The sequence below is a fragment of the Nerophis ophidion genome, linkage group LG02, assembly GCF_033978795.1.
Source record: "Nerophis ophidion isolate RoL-2023_Sa linkage group LG02, RoL_Noph_v1.0, whole genome shotgun sequence".
Lineage (NCBI taxonomy): Eukaryota > Metazoa > Chordata > Actinopteri > Syngnathiformes > Syngnathidae > Nerophis > Nerophis ophidion.
This window is the reverse complement of record NC_084612.1, coordinates 26,270,616-26,291,227: the sequence shown is the minus strand read 5'-3', so window position 1 is coordinate 26,291,227 and position 20,612 is coordinate 26,270,616. Positions and strand designations below refer to the sequence as shown.

The following is a 20,612-nucleotide window of genomic DNA, read 5'->3' as shown; positions in this document are numbered from 1 at the left end:
CTTACTTATTTGAATCGCAGGGAGCAAATGAAAAACTACTGACCTATTATTACATATTAGAATGTCCCATATTAAGCTCTTCTATGAAAACCGCTTGATGACTTTGTTGTCAATGTGTCGTTTCTATCCCAAAAAATGTCCCTCCAATTAATAAAGCAGCAAGATGTAACATCCGTCTGTTTTGAATGGAGTGCAGACAAAAGCTGGAGCCAATCCAAAGTTGAGGCTGCCTGTCAAAGTGCTTTCAAAGCTCTAAGGACAAAAAATACACACACACACAGTCCACCATTATTCTTGTGTGAACACTGTCACAGTGTGTGAAGAGGATAGAACACCTGAGAGAAGTGTAATCATGCAAAGTCCACACAGGAAAGCTTGTGCTGCTTTGAGCCCGGGAAGTCGCTGCTGTGCTTTCAATCACGCCGTCTAAATTGTTATTTAACATGCGCACCAGGCAGACACACACTCACAGACGGATTCAGGGAAAAAATAAGTTGTTGTATAAAAACTTTATTCTCAAATCTTCAAAATAGTTGATAAAGTGTGAGTCTCTTTGACAACAGGTTATGAGGCTGCTTTCACATACCGTTTACTCGCAATATGTGTTCCTCGCTCATTAATTGAACAAAATAGTGGATTGCAAACATTGCAATAGAATCACAATTGAATCGGAGCATCCAATTGTGTCCCTATTTTAATTCCACTTTCATGTGGTTCTCTTCGTCTAGACAGACATGGGGTGTCTCTTTAGGGCCGGAAATGTCATGACAAAGCTCTTATGAGAACGGTTGTCTCAAACGTAGTTATAGATTATGGAATATTAATATTATCATGATCTGCTCTTTCACAGGAACACTGTCTTGAAAAGAACTGACAACAGCTCCATGTTTACCAAAAAATGTAATATTATAACGTGCAAAAGTCTTGGCCCACACCATCCTTTGTTTTTACACAATACAAGACATTGAACGGTATGCATGTACTGTATAACAGAGTTAGTGAGCCCAAACTTATCATGAGTGTCAATATTAACGTAATATTCGTCAAATTTAATTAAAAAAAGAATATGCTCACACTGTAGGCAGGAAAATATCTGGGTCACCGTCAACAGTTTTTGATAGCAAAAGTGACTCTCAGATGGTAAGGACTGTCAATATATTGCATTCACATTTTTTCACTTACCACTTTATAATAAGGGCATACTAATAATTTATATAAATCCGGATTAGCATGGTTTAAATTGGACCTAATCGTGACCGAATCTGGAAAATTATAAGCTGTTAATAACAGTGAGTGTGTTTCTACATCATAGGTAGCTACTTGTAAACAGTTTCATAAAACCATTAAAAAGAGCACAGCCTTAATATGAACAAAAATGTTCTCACAAATATTAAAACAAAATTAAAACTTAATTCTGGTGAGGACCTGGATAAATATGCAGGCTCAAAATTAAATACATTTTTAAATTATTAAAAGTGTCATGATAATTTATGATTTTTGGGTAGAGCTTATCCCAGATAGATTCGGGCGGAAGGCAATTCCTGGACCATTCGCGTTGCTATTTTATTTAATGTAAAATAAATATAATGATTTAACGAGTTATTTCAATGTGTCATTAATTGTTTGATCATGTCTTTTTTTAATTTAAATCTGTATTTAATGGTTATTTAATAATTTTTATGAACTTGTGCGTTAGTGCAGCCACAAGTTAAAAAAAAGTTAAATCAGTACACCATTGAATAATTTATTAAATTGTCAACTACTTCATTAAATCATTAAATAATAATGAATTAAATCATGAAATCAATAATAAAATTACCAAATTAATAAATATTGAAGTAATTAATAATCTATTCAAATAAATACAAACATTAAATTACATAATTAAATCTACTCTTGCAAATTTAACCACACATGTCTCTTTTTTAATCCACTTTCAGCATGTTACATCACATATTACACATTATTATAAGTATACTAATTCATGGTGCCTTTAAATTATTTTTCAAAGATGTATTTCTTAATTTGATTTTATTATCTATTTAAATTTGTCATATTTGACCATCCATAGATACATGTGCATTTATTTTTTTTACTGTTTTAACTGCAATGGCAGATGTGTTCACCAACCAAAATGATGGGCAAAAAAAAAAACAAGTAGCATAATAACGAAAACAGAAGGACAAAAATAGCAGTACAGCTTTGGTGGAGGTATGTTCGCTACATAGTGACTTTCCAGTTGTATACAGTCATTATAGCATCGCTATAACATATATAATTGTGACCCAAGACTTTTGCAATATCCAGTGTTCCTGTGCAGCATCGCTCATTCCAATCATTTTGGGTGGATTATAATAGCACTAAAAATGTTGTATTTCTTACCATAAACAAGATGTTGTTGCAACCCACATCTTTGATCATATAAAGTACAGCATCTTTAACACTTTTTTTTCTTAAACAAACTCTTCATAAAAAATAGATTTCTGTACAAAAATGTATTTTCTGTTGCAACTTCAAGTTGAGCAGCACATCACAATGGAGACAAAAAGGAGAGTAATGGTGAGGATGATAATGATGGTGATGGTGATGGTGATAGTGACGGTGATGATAGTGCCAGTGAGAGTTGCTGACCTCCTTTAAAAAAAAAAAAAAGACATATCTTTGTGGGGTTTGTTGAAACAATACCGTTATAAATCCACTTCACACAAACAAGAAATACATTATTTTAGTGTATGCAGTCCCCATCTTCTCAAAGTGAGTCTTAATCTGTATCAACAAAGTGAAGCACAAGTTAAACTGCCTTAGAAATATCTTCTCAAATAAAGTATTGGAACAAGAAAAAACCTACAACGCAACATTGTCTTATTGTGAACGCTCAGAAATGCAAAGAATTGTTTTTTCCATCATAGCATATCGCTATAATCTCCGGCTTCCATGAGCCCACTGGTGGTCTTTTAGAGTGGAACCTGTGAAACGGTGATAACGTGTAAAGTCCATGCATGTTTTGCTTTTTCTTTTGACTTTTTGTGACAATTATTCTGAAAGGACCATGCACACGGTGCGTTATAAGACAAATAATCATGAGAGGCCAGAAGAATAAGATTTCAGGTTGAACACATGCATTAATTCAAGGATGTCAAACTGTTCTTCATTGAGGCTCCCTTTAGAGGGCTGCTTAAAACAGTCAATAATATATGACTAAGTAATTTACCTCATTATATTGTTACATAATTTCCTATGGATTTAAGTATTACATATTCTTTAGGGCTGTCAGATGATTCAAATATTTAATCACAATTAATCACATTTTGTTCACAGTTAACTCAAGATTAATCAATATTAATAGCAGATTATATTTTTTCTTTCTTTAATCATTTAAGAGTGTACCATAATGTACCTTTTATGCTGCAGCTGTTACATATACTGTAATAGTGTACATGGTAGTTGGGATTTGTTATATATTGTTTATATTATATAAAATTATAATATAATATATATGTTTTATACTGTATATATATGTAAATATTACATAGATGTTGTATTTTATATTGCTACTATGGTACATTTTTTGTCTACTTTATACCTGCGCAATCCTTTCCACCCTTTGTAACTGAGCTACTGTGTGGAACAATTTCCCTTGTGAATCAATAAAGTCTGTCTAAGTCTAATCATTTGGCAATTTAGTCGGCTGAAAATGATGGAAAGTGCCACTGCACATAGTGACGCTGCGGTCAAAGTTAGGATTTCCATAGAACACATTCTAAGCCATTCAACACTATACTGCCATCTAGCGGCTAAAGTGCATAGTGCACCCCTCAATTTGTCCCTTCTCATGTGTCAGGTAAACCGTGACGAATGGGGCCATGTTACTCCCCTTGGTACTGTACAATTTATTGGATAACTTGCTTTGAAATCAGGAGTCAAGTGGATAATAGTTTATTTTATATGAACAGATAATAATAATAAAATAAATGTTACATTATTTGATAATATTTCATTTGAAAAGCTGTGCAATTGTGAGTATTTCTTTCTGCCACATTGTCTGGAAACAATGAATAGATTTAGATAAAATATTTTATTGATGCATATTATATTTCCAAGCTTTCGCGGGCCATATAATATGTGGCGGGCCAGATGTGGCTCAAGGGCCTTGAGTTTGATACCTGTATTATAATGGAGTCAATATCTCTTTGAAAATTACATTAACTAGATTGTCCTGCATGATCCGAACATTTTATAAGAACATGAGGAATTAAAATGAGCATATGCGCAAACGAAGATCAGCAATGACCTTCTTTTACAGCCAAATTCTTAAATGTGTGTGCCCTACAAATAATACTGCAACTACTCCATCCGTCCAAAGCGTTTACTAGTTTTCCTGGTAAGGGTGACACCGACGGCTGGAACTATCCCAGCCATCTCTACATGACTGTGAGCCGCACATTCAGTTGGAACAGCTTCCACACTGGCGGTACAATAATCAACTATGTGACCCACAACACACCATCAATGGCTCTGCAACAACTCTTCTTCTGCTTCCATTAGCCAAATTAGCAGCAGAAGATAAGAAGCTAGCCAGTTAGTGAAAGGTAAACATTCCTCTCTTTAATTAAATTTCATTTTGTTTACTCGTTCTGCATGGCCGCTATCTGCCTGTAATGACTTCTGATGTTGGCTGCAGGCAGGAGACCATATTACGGCACCAGCAACCTTTCGAGGACACACGCACACACGCACACACACACACACACAAACACACACTGCGCTCACTGTGCATTTAGTTCAATTCTTGCCCAAATGTAACCTCTTGCAGTGCAATACTAATTAAGTGCATGGCAGGATAAACCGGACTATAATAAACAGTGTCAACTTTTGTGTTCGGGCACACTTAGAGATCAGCGGTGTGCCATTAGCAGTTAAAATTAGACCTTTTGTGGGGAAGGCTCACAGCCTTCTAATTTCAGGTCCTATTATGCCCTCTTGGCTCATTGGGAAATCTAAAATTATATAATTAGATCAATTTAATGGGTGCACACGCACACCAGTATAAACCGAACCACACACTAAAAGATTTTGTGACAAGCTGTTCTTTAGTTCTTGTTGTTGAACTGCTACACCACACATACTACAAGTCTTTTCAATCTACTTTCTTACTAAGGGAAATTTACAGGAGGGGAAGGGATTCATATGGACCCATTCCCGGGATCTCGCGTAAGAGGAAGAGGGGGGCTTACAGGGGAACATTATCACAATTCCAAAAGGGTTAAAACGAATAAAAATCAGTTCCCAGTGGCTTATTTTATTTTTTGAAGTTTTTAAAAAATTTTTACCCGTCCCGGAATATCCCTAAAAAAAGCTTTAAAGTGCCTGATTTTCGCTATCTGCGAAGACACTGTCCATTTTCCTGTGACGTCACATAGCGATGCCAATACAAACAACGTGGCGGTTACCACAGCAAGATATAGCGACATTAGCTCGGATTCAGACTCGGATTTCAGCATGTATTGAAACGGATGGTTGGAGTATGGAGGCAGATAGCGAAAACAAAATTGAAGAAGAAACTGAAGCTATTTATTGAGAGAATATCTATTGACGCTATTCGACCATGTTTGCCTTAGCATCGTCGGTAAAATGTGCAGACCAACGATCGGAAGTTTCGCATCTTGTGACACTGGATCAACTTAAATCTGTCGATTGGTAAGTGTTTGTTTGGCATTAAATGTGGGTGGAATGAAACGCTGGATGTAATTATAGTTTCAAATGAACATACAGCTAGCCTAAATAGCATTTTAGCATCGATTAACTGGCAGTCATGCCGCGACCAAATATGTCTGATTAGCACATAAGTCAACAACATCAACAAAACTCACATTTGGGATTTCTTTGACTTTTTAGCCCTTTGAGACACTAGTGATTTAGGGCTATATAAGTAAACATTGATTGATTGATTGATTGATTGATTGACTTTATCGTTGGAAATGCATCTGCAGGTTATCCATACATCTCTGTGCCATGTCTGCCTTGGCATCGCCGGTAAATAGCATGTTAGCATCGATTAGCATGCCGTGCTAATCGATGCACATTCTACGTAAATCGACTTGAATCTGTCCCTGATCGTGTTGTTACACCCTCCAACAACACACCGACGAGGCATGATGTCTCCAAGGTACGGAAAACAGTCGAAAAAATGGAATATAACAGAGCTGATTTGACTCGATGTGTATAATGTGTTTGACAAAATGGCCGATTGACTACCCAGGTGACGTCACGTTCTGACGTCATCGCTCCGAGAGCGATAAATAGAAAGGCGTTTATTTGGCCAAAATTCACCCATTTAGAGTTCGTAAATCGGTTAGAAAAATATATGGTTTTTTTTCTGCAACATCAAGGTATATATTGACGCTTACATAGATCTGGTGATAATGTTCACCTTTAAAAAAATTTGCAACACAGTCTGCTGAAAATTATGGAAAGCGCTACGCTGCACAACAACTGACGCTGTGGTCAAATTTGGAATTGCTACCAAAACACATTTTAAGATACTTAACACGCTACTTCCCCCTGGCGGCCAGGGGAAATCCGTCACATTTCATGAGTTAGTTAAACCGCGAACAGTCAGACAATATGCTTTCTGTTCATTTGTAATTATTGAAATTAATACTAATTTATTCAAACATTTCAAGGTAAATTAACAGTTGTTTGATATTTTTCATTTTTTATTGTTTCTATTTTTGAAAATGGTTTCTAGTAAATGCATATCTTGTTTGTGTGGACTGGATTTTGTAATGTATTGATTGCAAGCTCGTGACAGAGGTCTGAAGGTCAACTGTGTAAAACGCAACTATAGAGATGAAGACATGGTAAACAGTGGAACCTATAAAGTCAAGATTTTGGGGTAAAATATGACTCTAAAGTTGCTGAAAGAAACCACAAGACCCGTGCCTCCCTGTAATTTAATAATAATTTGGACCAAAATTATTTGTATTCTGGTTGGCATTTAGATTTCTGGCCAGAAGCAACCAAAGAAACTAGCAAAAGACTTTATTTTATTTTTTTTAACATTTTGCTAAAAATGTCCATGTTTTGAAAACATGCATGTCCATTGTTGTAAATGTTGGACATTTACGACAATACAAACTACTGCTTCACGCCCAATTGGATTGTTCTGGAGAAGCAGCTCACACTTAAGGTGTGTTTAAGACTACAGGGGTGCAGCAGCTTGCGGAAAAAATAAATAAATTAATGTTGCTAAGATAACCTCAACTACATTTAAAAGCAAAATATAAATTACGTTTTAGTTCTGTGATAGATATACTAAACATAAAAACAGAAGTGAAGACGCACAAAATTCTGCAACGAAACCTGCACTTTTTTAATATATATATATTTTTTGGGCAAGAACACACATCTTTCCATTTTCTGTGCATTCTAAAAAGTAAAAAAAACTGCTTGTAAGAGGCGTCTCACCGGTTCATATACATGCTGCAAATATGTACATAATTTACCAACAAGCGCTTTACAATGCAATATTTAGGTCATTTTAAGCATCACCGTAATTTTTTTCCTAGGTCCATTTATTCCACAAAGCCCATAGCAGTACTACTTACTACTTCCGTCAACCACAAGAGGCAAGAGAGCAGTTCCTGTGTTTGCTACCACTAACAGCAGTCTTCATGAGAGCCTTGGAGCGTTATCATGTAGCACTTTTGCTAAAGTTTCAAATAAGAAAAAAAAACAGTGACTTCAAATTTCCAATCTTTTTTTGTTTTTCTATTCTTCCTTAGAATTTTCACTCTCACTGGGATGCCGACTAATGGGATGGATGTATCTTTCAGCACTTGTGCTCTCCTTTCACTGGCAAATTTGGAAGAATCTTCAATCCTCAAATTAGAAAAAAAAAAATACTTCCTAGCAATGTTGCGATGGTCTTATGGTGTGGAACCCCCCATTTCCTGTATTTGTGTTGCAGTTTTCCACAATTTAGTATGTACAGAAAAGGGAAACATGTGTTCTTGGTTCACTTAGAGATTGTGGACAATGACCAATAACAAAAAAAAATCAATTTTCCTTTGATGTAAAGCAGCGACCTCAATTTTTTGTAAATACACCGAATGAAATATTTTGAGAACACATTTCTTAATTATTTTGAGGGTTCTCGCTTACTGCTAATAAACACTTAAATTTAGTACTCCATACAATTTGCAGTTCAATATTGTAAACTACTGCTTCACGCCCAATTAAAAAAAACAACTGTAAAACCTTCCACTGCCTTTATTTTGTCTTGGTGTCTTAATTGAACACCTGGAATTGAATCACTTTTATATTCATTGTTTATCATCAGTCACTTGAAAGAGCTGTTAAAAAGACTCGACTCATTAGTGAAAATTACTTCTTTAACCGTGAAGACCAACTGAAGGGATATGATGTCGCCTCAAACAGATCAGTAATTATAATAAATGATTTAATACACAGTGGGGAAGGGATTCATATGGCCCCAGTCCTGGGTGGATCTTACATGGGGAGAGGGGGGAAGTCATTTTGCAATGCAGTCTGCTGAAAATTATGGTAAGTACCACTCTACATAGCAGGTCAATGTTGGGATTGCCACAAAACATATTTTAAGATATGCAACAGTCTACTGCCTTTGGGCGGCTAAACTAGATATTGACACGCCATGTTTCATGTGTCAGGTAAACAGTAATGAATGGGGGCATATGAATCCCCTTCCTACTTAGTAAGCAACATTCCAATTATAGATTGTGTTGAGCATTAGAAGTTCCACTGTTTGCAGGTGGGTTCTCCTAGCATAAAATAGTGAGAGCCAATTATATTAATGACTCACTCATGCCAGATAAGTAATTGAAAATCAGACAATTCTTTCTTGCAGCCAGTTTGGAAAACTCAGCTTTTTAATCTTATCTTGCCTCGTATTGATCAGGATGGCACAAAAAGTAGTAAAGAGGTAATTGTACTAGATAGTGATGAAAGGGTGTGCTCTTTAAAAGGGTGTGTTGGGTGGAAAAAGTGCATTTAAGGATGTGAAATGGGTGACGCACGAGAGTGGTTGGGGACATTAAAAATGCATGTTTTGAAAGATGTTGTGTCTGAAAACTTCTACTGTCTACTACTGCGTGGATTTCATGAGTTCACACTGAGATATACTATGTCATCTTAATGTGAAGCATCACACTGTGTGCTGTCTAGGAGATTTTCGTAGCAGGGTTCAGTATGAGCTTCCAGATCATTAACAACAACGGCGCCAATATGACACACAAGAAGGCCGGAGGTCCACAGGTAAACTCATCACAACGTTCTGGGTGGCGTAGAGCGTTGTCACGGCAACAAAACAAACAGGGATGTTAAATATAAATGTGTATATACAAACACTCTGTAACCCTGTATTAGCCATCATTTAGTTCATTTTTTTTTTTAAGATAAGAGCTTTGAATAAAATGTTCTTAATTTGAAGGACTTTTTTTTCCAAACCCGTTTCTTACCCCCCAAAATTATTTTTTTCACACCCCAGTCAGAAAAACACACTAAGTGCAAAATTTGTGCGGTTTAAGAGTCTGTATAAAGTTTATACTTGGGCAGTCCCAGCAGCAGCGGATTGGGAAGTCCCATTGGGCCACTGGGTTTTGAACATAAGTTCATCAATATCTTCACTGAAGAAAAATGCCAGAAGAGACAATTTGCCTCTGTTTCCATAGCAACCTGGCCTTGTCTCTCATTCCCAGTTCAGAAACAGAGAAGCTCCTCCGTCCATTTGTCTAAAGTCAACTTTGTGGCTGGATGATACAAATATCACCTGGTTGATATCCTCTTCTTCCACCCGACATGAAGACGTTTCCATCCTGGGTGGACAATTCTGACAGCTTATTGCCTCCAGGCGTCCTCTAGTTCAACCAACAAGCAAGGAATTCTGGCAAGTCCAAGAATGGACTGTCTGATAGTGTTTGACAGGTCTTCGGAAACCTCACAATTGTGTGCAGCATCTCAATAACGTGGATTTCTGCTTGGGCATACTCTGACTGCTGCTAGAGCAGAATTTGTTGTCTTGGGACTTTTTTAGGTGTTTAGTCGTTAAGCTGTTTTTTCATAGGAGCTACAGGAGGGCTGGTTTACAGGTCCAGGATCATAGGAGTGGGTGAAGAGTATCCAACTTGACTTTTGGCCTAAGGCGGACTACACTTTAGACTGGGCAATTTCAATGCATTAAGCGGGACGAGTCCCCACATAATCAGCTACGTTAAACACGACAAAATGCAACATGGATGGCTTCGCGTCATGTGTTGCCAGATACTGCAGCAATGCATAGGCTTGTGATTGTCCCCTTTCAACAAATGGAAGCCTCCCAATTGTCTACTCCAAGGACCAAGTTGTCTCTAGATATAGTCGATTTACGTTTCAATGTACCTCAGTACGAAAAAAGTTACTTAAGTTACGGTTAAATCCGACTTTGTGCTCAGTGATGGAGCCAGTAAGCCTGGTATTATATGGTAATCGTATTGGGGGAAAGGTATCAAAAGGCCATTGGTGCAGTTTACACCTTTCTATGCTGGAAGTTTGGAAACCCCGAACCTCTGCCTGTGTTTCCCTTCACGTCTAAACCCCCCTGACAAATTAACTAACTTTTTAATGACATCACTGTCTGCTCCCACTATTGCCTGTCAGATGGAGGGAGAGGCTGTGGATCCTCATTTTGGGAGGGAGCAGAGGCACATTTTTATGCAGTGTATGCTGACCAGCATGCCACCACACAGACTGCTCTGGTGTCATTCATGAGTTTGTTTGTTTGTCCTGTTGGTTTAAACCACAAGGCAGACAGCCGTGTCAGACTGCACAACTGCCTTTTTTTAAGGTAGCAGTAGGTGTGATGGACTATACCACAGTGCATACTGTATTGAGTGTGGTGTCGAATCGCACGGCCTTAGCCTCGGTGGGCTTCATGTTGGTGTCGTACATCGGGTTTTCGAATGATGCTTGGCCATTGGTGTTTTCATGGCCCACGTAGCCATTGAACTGGACCTTGGGACGGGTTCTGAAATTGAGAAACATGGGGTTATTGCGCATATTATTTATTTTCACAAAAGTGAATACACATCTCTCATGTTAGCAACAATGTTTATTATAGTACATATTCTCATGGGGTATCCATTCATGTTCTACCGCGTGCCCCCTCTCAGTGGTAGCAGGGGGGCTGAAGCCTATCCCTGCTGCACTCGGACAGTAGGCAGGGTTAACCCTAGACACAGACACAACATTCACTCACATTCACACATTAGGACCATTTCAATACTGTTGAAATGAAACGTGGATATACTTAGAGCACAGCTTGTGTAACAGGACATATTTATTATCATTGTTTTGGTAGAGTCATGGTCTTGGGCTGCATGAGTGCTAGCAGCTAGACGGCAATGGAGAGCTGTGGTTCATTGAAAGGAACATGAATTAATGTTTTTGCTCCTTGTATTATTGTAATATATTAAAGGGCATACACCAGTTAAAACTGGAGCTATCCATACCAGATACGGTGGAATTCTAATGTCAGATACCTCTGAAATGTTGGAATTCAGAATTTGACCAACATTAAAGGCAGTAGTATGCCTTTGGTGGCAGAAAACTTGAGAGTTTGAAAGTCGGTACTCAGCAGTACCAGTTTTCAGTACTTTTCTGTGTGTTCATGTGTTAATAAATGTTTAATACCTAGAAACATTTTTTTAATTTAACATTCAACAGTGAGCTCATAACTGTGCTGGCCAGTTGTTATATGTTGTTGTCTTCTACTTTGAAGTCTCATTTGCAAGTATTGTAGACTTTGCATGCAGTTGCAATTCCATGTATTACACACTTGCTGTTCTATTTTAATGTGCATCTTAGTTGTAGTTTTCATTACAATTCAGAGGCGTTAAAATTGCCAAGTGAAATCACTAATGCTAATCAGTAACATTTATATGGCAAAGTCAATGAGCATCGAACTAGTGCATTTTAGAAAAGTAGAAATTTACTTTAAATTTACATAGTGCAATTGTGAATGTGCAATATCTATTAGATAATACTTATTTGTAGTTTTTTATTATGTTTTACTTTTATTGCTGTATGTAAAAATCTGCACTGCTATCACATAATTTCCTCATTTTTGGAAATATGAAAGGCTATCCGATTTTAAAGTTTCAAATACAGAGCTCACTCAACTTTAAGTAAATAAGGACACTTATAATATATTTAAAATAATCTTAAAAATTACAGTAGCTGCAAATGTATTGTTTACATTATCCATCCATCCGTTCATTTTAAACCGTTTGTCCCTTTTAAGGTTGCGGGGGGACTGAAATCTATTCCCACTGCACTTGGACGGAAGGCGGCATACACCCTGGACAAGTCGCCACCTCATAGCAGGGCCAACATAGAATGACAACATTCACACTCACATTCCCACAGTAGGGTCAATTAAGTGTTGCCAATTAACCTATCCCCATTTCCTGTCTTTGGAAGGCTGAAATGGAATTATAAAACATGATTTTGTTCAATCTTAGAGGTTCCACTGCATATGTGAAGCCAATGTGCAATGGTATTTTGACAGGAACTGACCAAGCGTATAAAGGGACTGGGAAAAAATTCCAGTTGAGCCAATTAGTAAATGCTAAAATGTTAGTTTTTACCTATGGCGTATAATCAATTTGAAGACTTTAACTCAACAAACCCTCACATACTCTATTGTATATTAGTGGTATACAGTAAGAGATAGTTGACATTTGACTGTAAAAGTACCAGTACCAAGAGAATTCAAGGATGCATAGAATTTATAAGATATATTATTAAAAGTTATATATCATGCCGGAGAGCCTGATGGGGAGGAAGTGTCATGTTAAAGTCTACAAACTTCTTGCCTCAGTGGTTTATAGCTGCCAAATACCCATCTGCTCGTCATGTGTGAACATGCATGACTGTTTCTATAATCCTGCAATAGTTTGACTTCTAACAAATCATTAAAATCATGTCATTATGGAACAAAGTGAAAGTATGTGGACAGACTATTGTCTTTGTTGTCGATTATGGATAATCAATACCTCTGATCCTTCACTAATAACTAATAACTTTCCTACAGCTCTGTGGGTCTAGGGCATTCTGTGGCTCAATGTTGACTGTGACCTCATTAAGTGTGTGTATATACTCTATATGTGTGCACAAACTGTTAAAATCCAACCCCAGGGAGCAAGAATGCTTACCTTATGGCCTAAACTGATTACTGTACACAAGCACACAACAAAGACTCCCCTGCATGGCAGTAGTTCAAGTCACTGCATTAGCTTCTGTTTGTGGCTCAGTGTGCAATACTTTAATTTTATTGCCAGGATGAAAAACCGCACATGTAATTGCTTTGACAGTATTATAGGGTCTGCACAGACATACAGGCCAAAGCAGGACAAACTGCTGCAGACAGACTCTCACTCTTGGCTTTCATTAAAAACACTTTGCAGTAAAATGCAAAGATAAAACACTGTACTGTTATACCAGGATATTGTTTCTCTTGGTTTGGCTTTATGAGAGATGGTCTTTGCATGCAAACAGGCATGAAGCGGCAAGCTGTGGAGACACAAGGCCATAGGCGCTTGTGAGGCAGCTGGGTTCATGAGAATACATGCATGTAATCTCGCAATTACCAATTGCCAAGCTTCAATCTGATGCAATCATACGACAAAGACCAAAAATCAGCATTTCAATTGAAAATGTCCACTGAATGACTATTAGGTCCATTGGAGTACTTTTTGACCTACAGTTTTACTGTTTTTCCTGTATTCCATACTCAAATTATGGCAGTGGACCAAAGCAAAAAAGTGTAATTGTTCTCTATTGTTTTATCAATAATTAATTCACCCCTCTGACAATAAGAACACAAAAAGACTATAATTTAATAAATAAACGTCCTTCCGAGAAAGTAAAAATAAAAATTGGTCAGTCAAACCAAAACTGCTCTAGATACAGTACAGGAGGGAATAATATTGTTCTCTGTACTAATTATTAGGGATGCAACAGTAAGAAAATGTCATTGTACGATATTATCACAGTATTAAGGCCAGGGTACGATATTATTGCGGTATGTGTCCAAAATGCCATTGTCTGTAAAATGAAGTGGCAGGAATGTTTAGGATATACAAGCTTACTGTATATATATATATATATATATATATATATATACATATTCATATATATATATGTATATATATATATATATAGAAATATATATATATACATATTTATATATGTATGGATATATAAATATATATACATATATATACAATACACACATATATATATATATATATATATATATATATATATATACATTTAAGTGCAAAGAATAGTACAGCAAGCAAATATATATATATATATATATTTATTATTAATTCATTAATATATCATATGACATATATCATATGATATATCATATATATGTCATTAATATATATATTTTATATATATATATATATGTGTGTGTTTATAAAAAAAACAACCTTACAGTTAAATGTCTTTAAAGTGAAAATGTAAAGATCCAGTCCAACAAGTGCAAAACAATAATGTTCACTTTGCTGTCTTTTTACTTTTACTTTCTAAGAAGCCATGTCCTCTGTAGTGGACATATATTTATATCCCTTTGGAAAATGCAGTTTCTCAGAAATGTTAACTCACAATGTAACTTTTAGTGATGTAAATACCTCACACATTGATGTTTAGCTTAGTTGGCTTCAAATTTATTTTCTTTCGGCGCCTTGACCGAGTCTGTTTTAGTTTGGAACAATCAAGACCATTGTGGCGCACTTTCTTACCTCCGCCAAAGAGGTCATGTCTGTTTTCTAGTGTTGCGGTCCCCATTTCGAAACATAAAAGACGGATGCTCTAAACTTCCTTGGTCTTCTTTAACAGTTTATTTAAAAAAGGAATGTTTGTAAAAAAAAATATGGTGTCGCTATTATAGCGAGTTGTGGCAGTGCACGCGGGTGTGTGGTGATCATCTTGGCTGGCAATCTGAGAGAGAATCTGGGAGGTTTAGTTCATTTTCAGACCAGTCAACGCGAAAGCGCCAAAAAAACTGCACATCAAATTTTCTATAGATATCGTAACACATCAAAGAATTATTGTAAAGGTTTTGAAATCGGAATACCACGGTATTTACAATACCGTTACATCTCTATTAATTATCAAGTAATATTACAGTAATAACGTCGTAAGCGTTGTTGACACTCAGGAAGCCAGTAAATATCAAAACTACCAGTGCAGCTGTTTGTAGTCCAGCTATTGACTTAAAATAACTTATGGATACAAATCTAAATTTAGTAACTGCCAAAGCCAAATGCTGTTGCTAATTGGACTCTGTATGTGAAAATAAAATGTCTAATTATTGCTTACACTGCCATAAAAAATATCTTAACAAGCCTATTCAATTGACTTTAATGAGGCTTCTTGATAGACAGAGAGATGACAATGAAGTCAAATACAAAATATAATTCACGATAGCCTCAAATGATAGCCGTTTAGATTCAGTAGGGTTGCACATCTTTGGTAGAATCAGATCTTTTTTTGTTGTTTTTTTTTACCTTTAGTAGGTTTTAACCTTTATTTTTGCCTCTACCTTTGTTAGTTTGATTCTCTATCAACTCAGCTAGTTCCCTTCATCATGCAGCCGTACTTTCAAGCAAAATTGTTGCAAAACTACAAGCAAGCAATGGCAACACTGACGGAAGATGTGGCGGCGGGCGGCGGTCTGGTTGCCGCTGGAAACCAGGTGAATGACAGGCGTCAGTCTTACCTGCCGCCAGGCCCCCAGGTATCTTTTGGTTGTTCATTGTCATCTGTGTCAGCAGACAATGTCCTGCACACAACCATCAGCTTTAATATAATGTACACTTCCACACACTCTCTTAACGCAGTAATGTCATAGTGTAGTCAGTGGTTTTAGTCAGTGGTTTGTTGACGGTCGTCCATCTTTATTCAAAGGGGGGCTTGGATCATTTTCATCTTTTCTGACTTACAAATGTTGTTACAATGTTGAATACTCTTGCATACGCATAATATCACTGACGTGATAAAAAATAGCTTTTTCTTATGCAGCGCTGTATTGATTGGATCGTGGGCAGGTCTACCTCAGGTTGTGACCGGCAAACCTATAATTTGTTTATAAAGTTTCTTTTTTACTTTGTCTGGAAAAAAACAAACATTTAAACTATTGTCCATTGTCCTATAAAAGCATGTACTTCTGCTTTGAACCACATTTCTGCCATTAACTTTGTTTTGAAGACCAGTAAAAATTGTGACAGGGACAAGAAACAATAGTCATCAATTTGTCTTGGTGACCAAGTCCATGTTGGTGATTGGCAATATTTTTTTGCCGCCCCAGGCTAAAATGGGGCCCTAGGCAGAATTTTATTTGGAGTCCCTCCATTACAAAACGTTTTCACTGATTTGTATTTCTTTTATACTTTTTAGATCTAACTTGATGCATGTTTTTTCCTCTAATGTATTTGTGGGGAACAAATTATTCAATGGTTTATTTTTTAATGCAAAACATATTGCCACATGGTTATTTTGTTGACACTTTATATTTGGTAATTTTTTTAGTGTAATTGCACTATTATTATATATACATTATGGTTCCAAGTATATTTTATTTGAAGTGAATTGGAAAAAAAAAATCTAACATCAACCCTTCCTAAAACAACTCCAACCTGAATTTGAACCCTGTTTCTCTGCCTTACAAAATAAGGATGAATGTTGTGGGCTACAGGAGCCAGTATAACTTATGTAACAAGGTAGAAATAAGTTTGTGGAAAAAAGGCATATGAAGTGCCCCGTCATTCATCAATTGACATTTTATATGCGCTTCTTCAAGCAAAATGATGCCCTCCACAGAAGGCGGGGGCCCTATGCACTACGTGTGTTGTGCTGCGGCAACCCTGAATGCAAAATTCTCAAAATTTGCCATTTAACTATGAATTATGCTGGTTTTACTGTTCCTTGAAGTGTATTTACATTGCTTAAAATCTATTTTTTTAACTGTTCCAAAAAAAAATTAACAACATTACACTCTTTTGTCTTGAAATAGCAGTGGGATACATTATAAAATTTTTTGCTTTTAGATACGAATCAATCAACATCTGTTCATAATGTTTTTAACAAAATACCTTAACTTAATGTGTGTGATATATTTCGATTTCCTTCTTTTCATGAATTACTTTTGTATCCACTGCATATGGAGAGAGAGCCGTTATATCCCCTCGCTCTACAGTATCTCTTCGCAGCATGAACAAAGATGTAGACATGCAATAATTAATTACCACTCTGAGGACAATTGCAAGCAGACGTGTGTTGAAATAAGGCAGAAAATAAAAAAATTTCCTGCAGCACATAAAATTACTAATGGAATTAGACACAACAAATTATGGACTTGGAGTGCCTTGAGGAGACATGACTAGGCTGTCATTGTAACAATGATGCATTTCAAATGTTTACCATTACCATGCCATTATTGCCTTACACTGGGAAAATTTGAGACGTTAACTTTACGTTTGTATTGCTTTATAATGATTGAATCAGTGTTGGATTACATAAGAACACAATTAGAAGATGCAGCGTTTCATTCTCAGCTGTCATGCAGCTGTGGCCTACCTGTGCTTATAGAGGTAGAAGGCGAATCCAGACAGGATGAGGGCGAAGAAAGGAACCAAGATGGCTGCTGCGACCGAGCTGCTGTTTGTATAGGGATTGGATGTGTCTATCGCCGTGGCTACGGGGCCTGACATCACAGACAGAAATAAACTCATACAGAGCTCAACACTTTAATGACAATACTTTTTTGCAAATACAGACAAGCAAACTTATGATTCACATCTTATAGGGTTGTACGGTGTACCGGTACTAATATAGTACTGCGACAGTAATGAATCATATTCGGTACTATACCGCCTCTAAAAGTACCAGTCCCCAACCCCCCTTGCACCCGGGCATGACGGTGCGTTGTCGTCACGTCGTGACACTGCTGGTTTTACGAGCAGAGGATGCCAGCAACACGTGACAAAGAAGTTGGGAAAGGTGGCAATAAATACTGATAAAGTCAAGAAATGCTCATCAAACACTTATTTGGAACATCCTACAGGTGTGCAGGCTAATTGGGAACAGGTGGGTGCCATGATTGGGTATAAAAGCAGCTTCCATGAAATGCTAAGTAATTCACAAACAAGGATGGGGCGAGGGTCACCACTTTGTAAGCAAATTTTCAAACAATTTTAGAACAACATTTCTCAACGGACTATTGCAAGGAATTTAGGGATTTTACCATCTACGGTCCGTAAAATCATCAAAAGGTTCAGAGAATATGGAGAAATCACTGCACGTAAGCAACAATATTACAGACCTTTGATCCCTCAGGCGGTACTGTTTCAAAAACCGACATCATTGTGTAAAGGATATCACAACATGGGCTCAGGAACACTTCAGAAAACCACTGTCAGTAACTACAGTTAGTCGCTACATCTGTAAGTGCGAGTTAAAACTCTACTATGCAAAGCCAAACCCATTTATCAAAAACACCCAGAAACGCCACCGGCTTCGCTGGGCCCGAGCTCATCTAAAATGGACTGATGCAAAGTAGAAAAGTGTTCTTTGGTCTGATGAGTCTACATTTCAAATTATATTTTGAAACTGTGGACGTTGTGTCCTCCGGAACAAAGAGGAAAATAACCATCCGGATTTTTATAGGTGCAAAGTTCAAAAGCCAGCATCTGTGATGGTATGGGGGTGTATTAGTGCCCAAGGCATGGGTAACTTACACATCTGTGAAGGCACTATTAATGCTGAATGGTCCATACAGGTTTTGGAGCAACATATAGATAGATAGATAGATAGATAGATAGTATTTTATTGATTCCTTCAGGAAAATTAAAATTCCAGTAGCAGTGTACAGAGTTGAGATCAATTTAAATAAAAGTAAAAAGTAAATAATGGGGGTTTAAATGGAAACAAAATAGAGAAATATTACAATAAGAATAAAAACTAAAAAGCAACAATGGGAATAAAAATATAACAGTAAAATAAGAATATAACAAGACAAAGTAGGCAGTAGTGACCATGTTATGAAAACGTATTGCACTGTTATTGTTTTGCATCCCCTGTAATCCTAGTACCCCCCGCCCCAGAGAGGAGTTGTACAGTCTAATGGCGTGTGGGACAAAGGAGTTTTTGAGTCATATGTTGTCCATCCAGGCAACGTTATCATTGACGCCCCTGTTTATCTCAGCGAGACAATGCCAAGCCACGTGTTATAACAGCGTTGCGTCGTAGTAAAAGAGTCCTGGTACTTTCCTGCAGTCCAGACCTGTTTCCCATCAAAAATGTGTGGCGCATTATGAAGCGTAAAATACGACAGCAGAGACCCCGGACTGTGGAATGACTGAAGCTCTACATGAAACAAGAATGGGAAAAAAATTCCCTTTCAAAGCTTCAACAAGTAGTTTCCTTAGTTCCCAAACGCTTAATGAGTGTTGTTAAAAGAAAAGGTGATGTAACATGCCCTTTCCCAACTACTTTGGCACGTGTTGCAGCCATGAAATTGTAAGGTAATTATTATTTGCAAAAAAAAAAAAAGTTTATGAGTTTGAACATCAAATATGTTTTTTCTTTGTAGCATATTCAACTGAATATGGGTTGAAAGGGATTCGAAAATCATTGTATTCCGTTTATATTTACATCGAACACAATTTCCCAACTCATATGGAAACGGGTTTTGTAAGTTTCTTACAAGTTTCGTCCCTGGAGGACAAGGATTAGCTAAACATTCTTCACCACATACTGTACCTCACCGGATTCACAATGTAAACAAACGCCATGGGTGGATCTCTACCTGACATCCACTGTGATGATACCAAGTAGAGGAGCATATCTAGCCGGTGCTACTATGAATACATCGATATTTTTTTAGCATCACAAAATTTTTTTTTTCATTTATATTATATTTATTAACTCAGGAACTACGTCCCAGGACACATGAGGACATAAATTATAACCATTGTATGATACTGTAACTTCTTGGTATCGGATCAATACCCACATTTTTGGTATCATCCAAAACTAAGTATCCAACAACAGGAGAATAATTGATTATTACCGTTTAACAGAAATGTAGATAGAACATGTTAAAAGACAAAGTAAGTAGATATTAACAGTAAATGAACAAGTAGATTAATAATACATTTTCTACCACTTGACCCTCATAATTTAAACAAAATAATAGAATGGAAAATGACACAATATGTTACTGCATAAGTCAGCAGCTAAATTAGGAGTCTTTGTTTTCTTACTTACTAATAAAAGATAAGTTGTCTTGTATGTTCACTATTTTATTTAAGGAGAAAGTTGCAATAAGAAACACATTTATTGTAACATCAGATTTTTTGTTAGAATAAAGTCAATAATGCCATTGTTTGTGGTCCCCTTTATTTAGAAAAGTATTGAAACCAAAATACTGGTATCGGGACAACCCTAGTGTCTTATTTATTGGTAGTAACTTACCATTTAATACTGTTTATTTCCCTTTTAAATGATGCACCATTTTGAAGCAT

The 20,612-nt window shown here is 36.7% G+C and overlaps 1 protein-coding gene across 1 annotated transcript in view; it reads right to left on the bottom strand.

Annotated features, from left to right (window-relative positions):
• Positions 1–520: 520 nt before the first annotated feature.
• The window catches only part of LOC133538691 (CUB and sushi domain-containing protein 1-like), a 1,135,806-nt gene continuing 1,115,714 nt past the window's right edge, over positions 521–20,612 (bottom strand). Inside the window, exons 73-75 of the mRNA XM_061880405.1 lie at positions 17,665–17,791; positions 15,809–15,871; positions 521–11,041 (exon numbers count right to left, since the gene is read on the bottom strand). Of these exons, the coding sequence (XP_061736389.1) occupies positions 10,882–11,041; positions 15,809–15,871; positions 17,665–17,791 (350 nt within the window). The 3' untranslated portion in view covers positions 521–10,881. The remainder of the gene's footprint in view (positions 11,042–15,808; positions 15,872–17,664; positions 17,792–20,612) is intronic.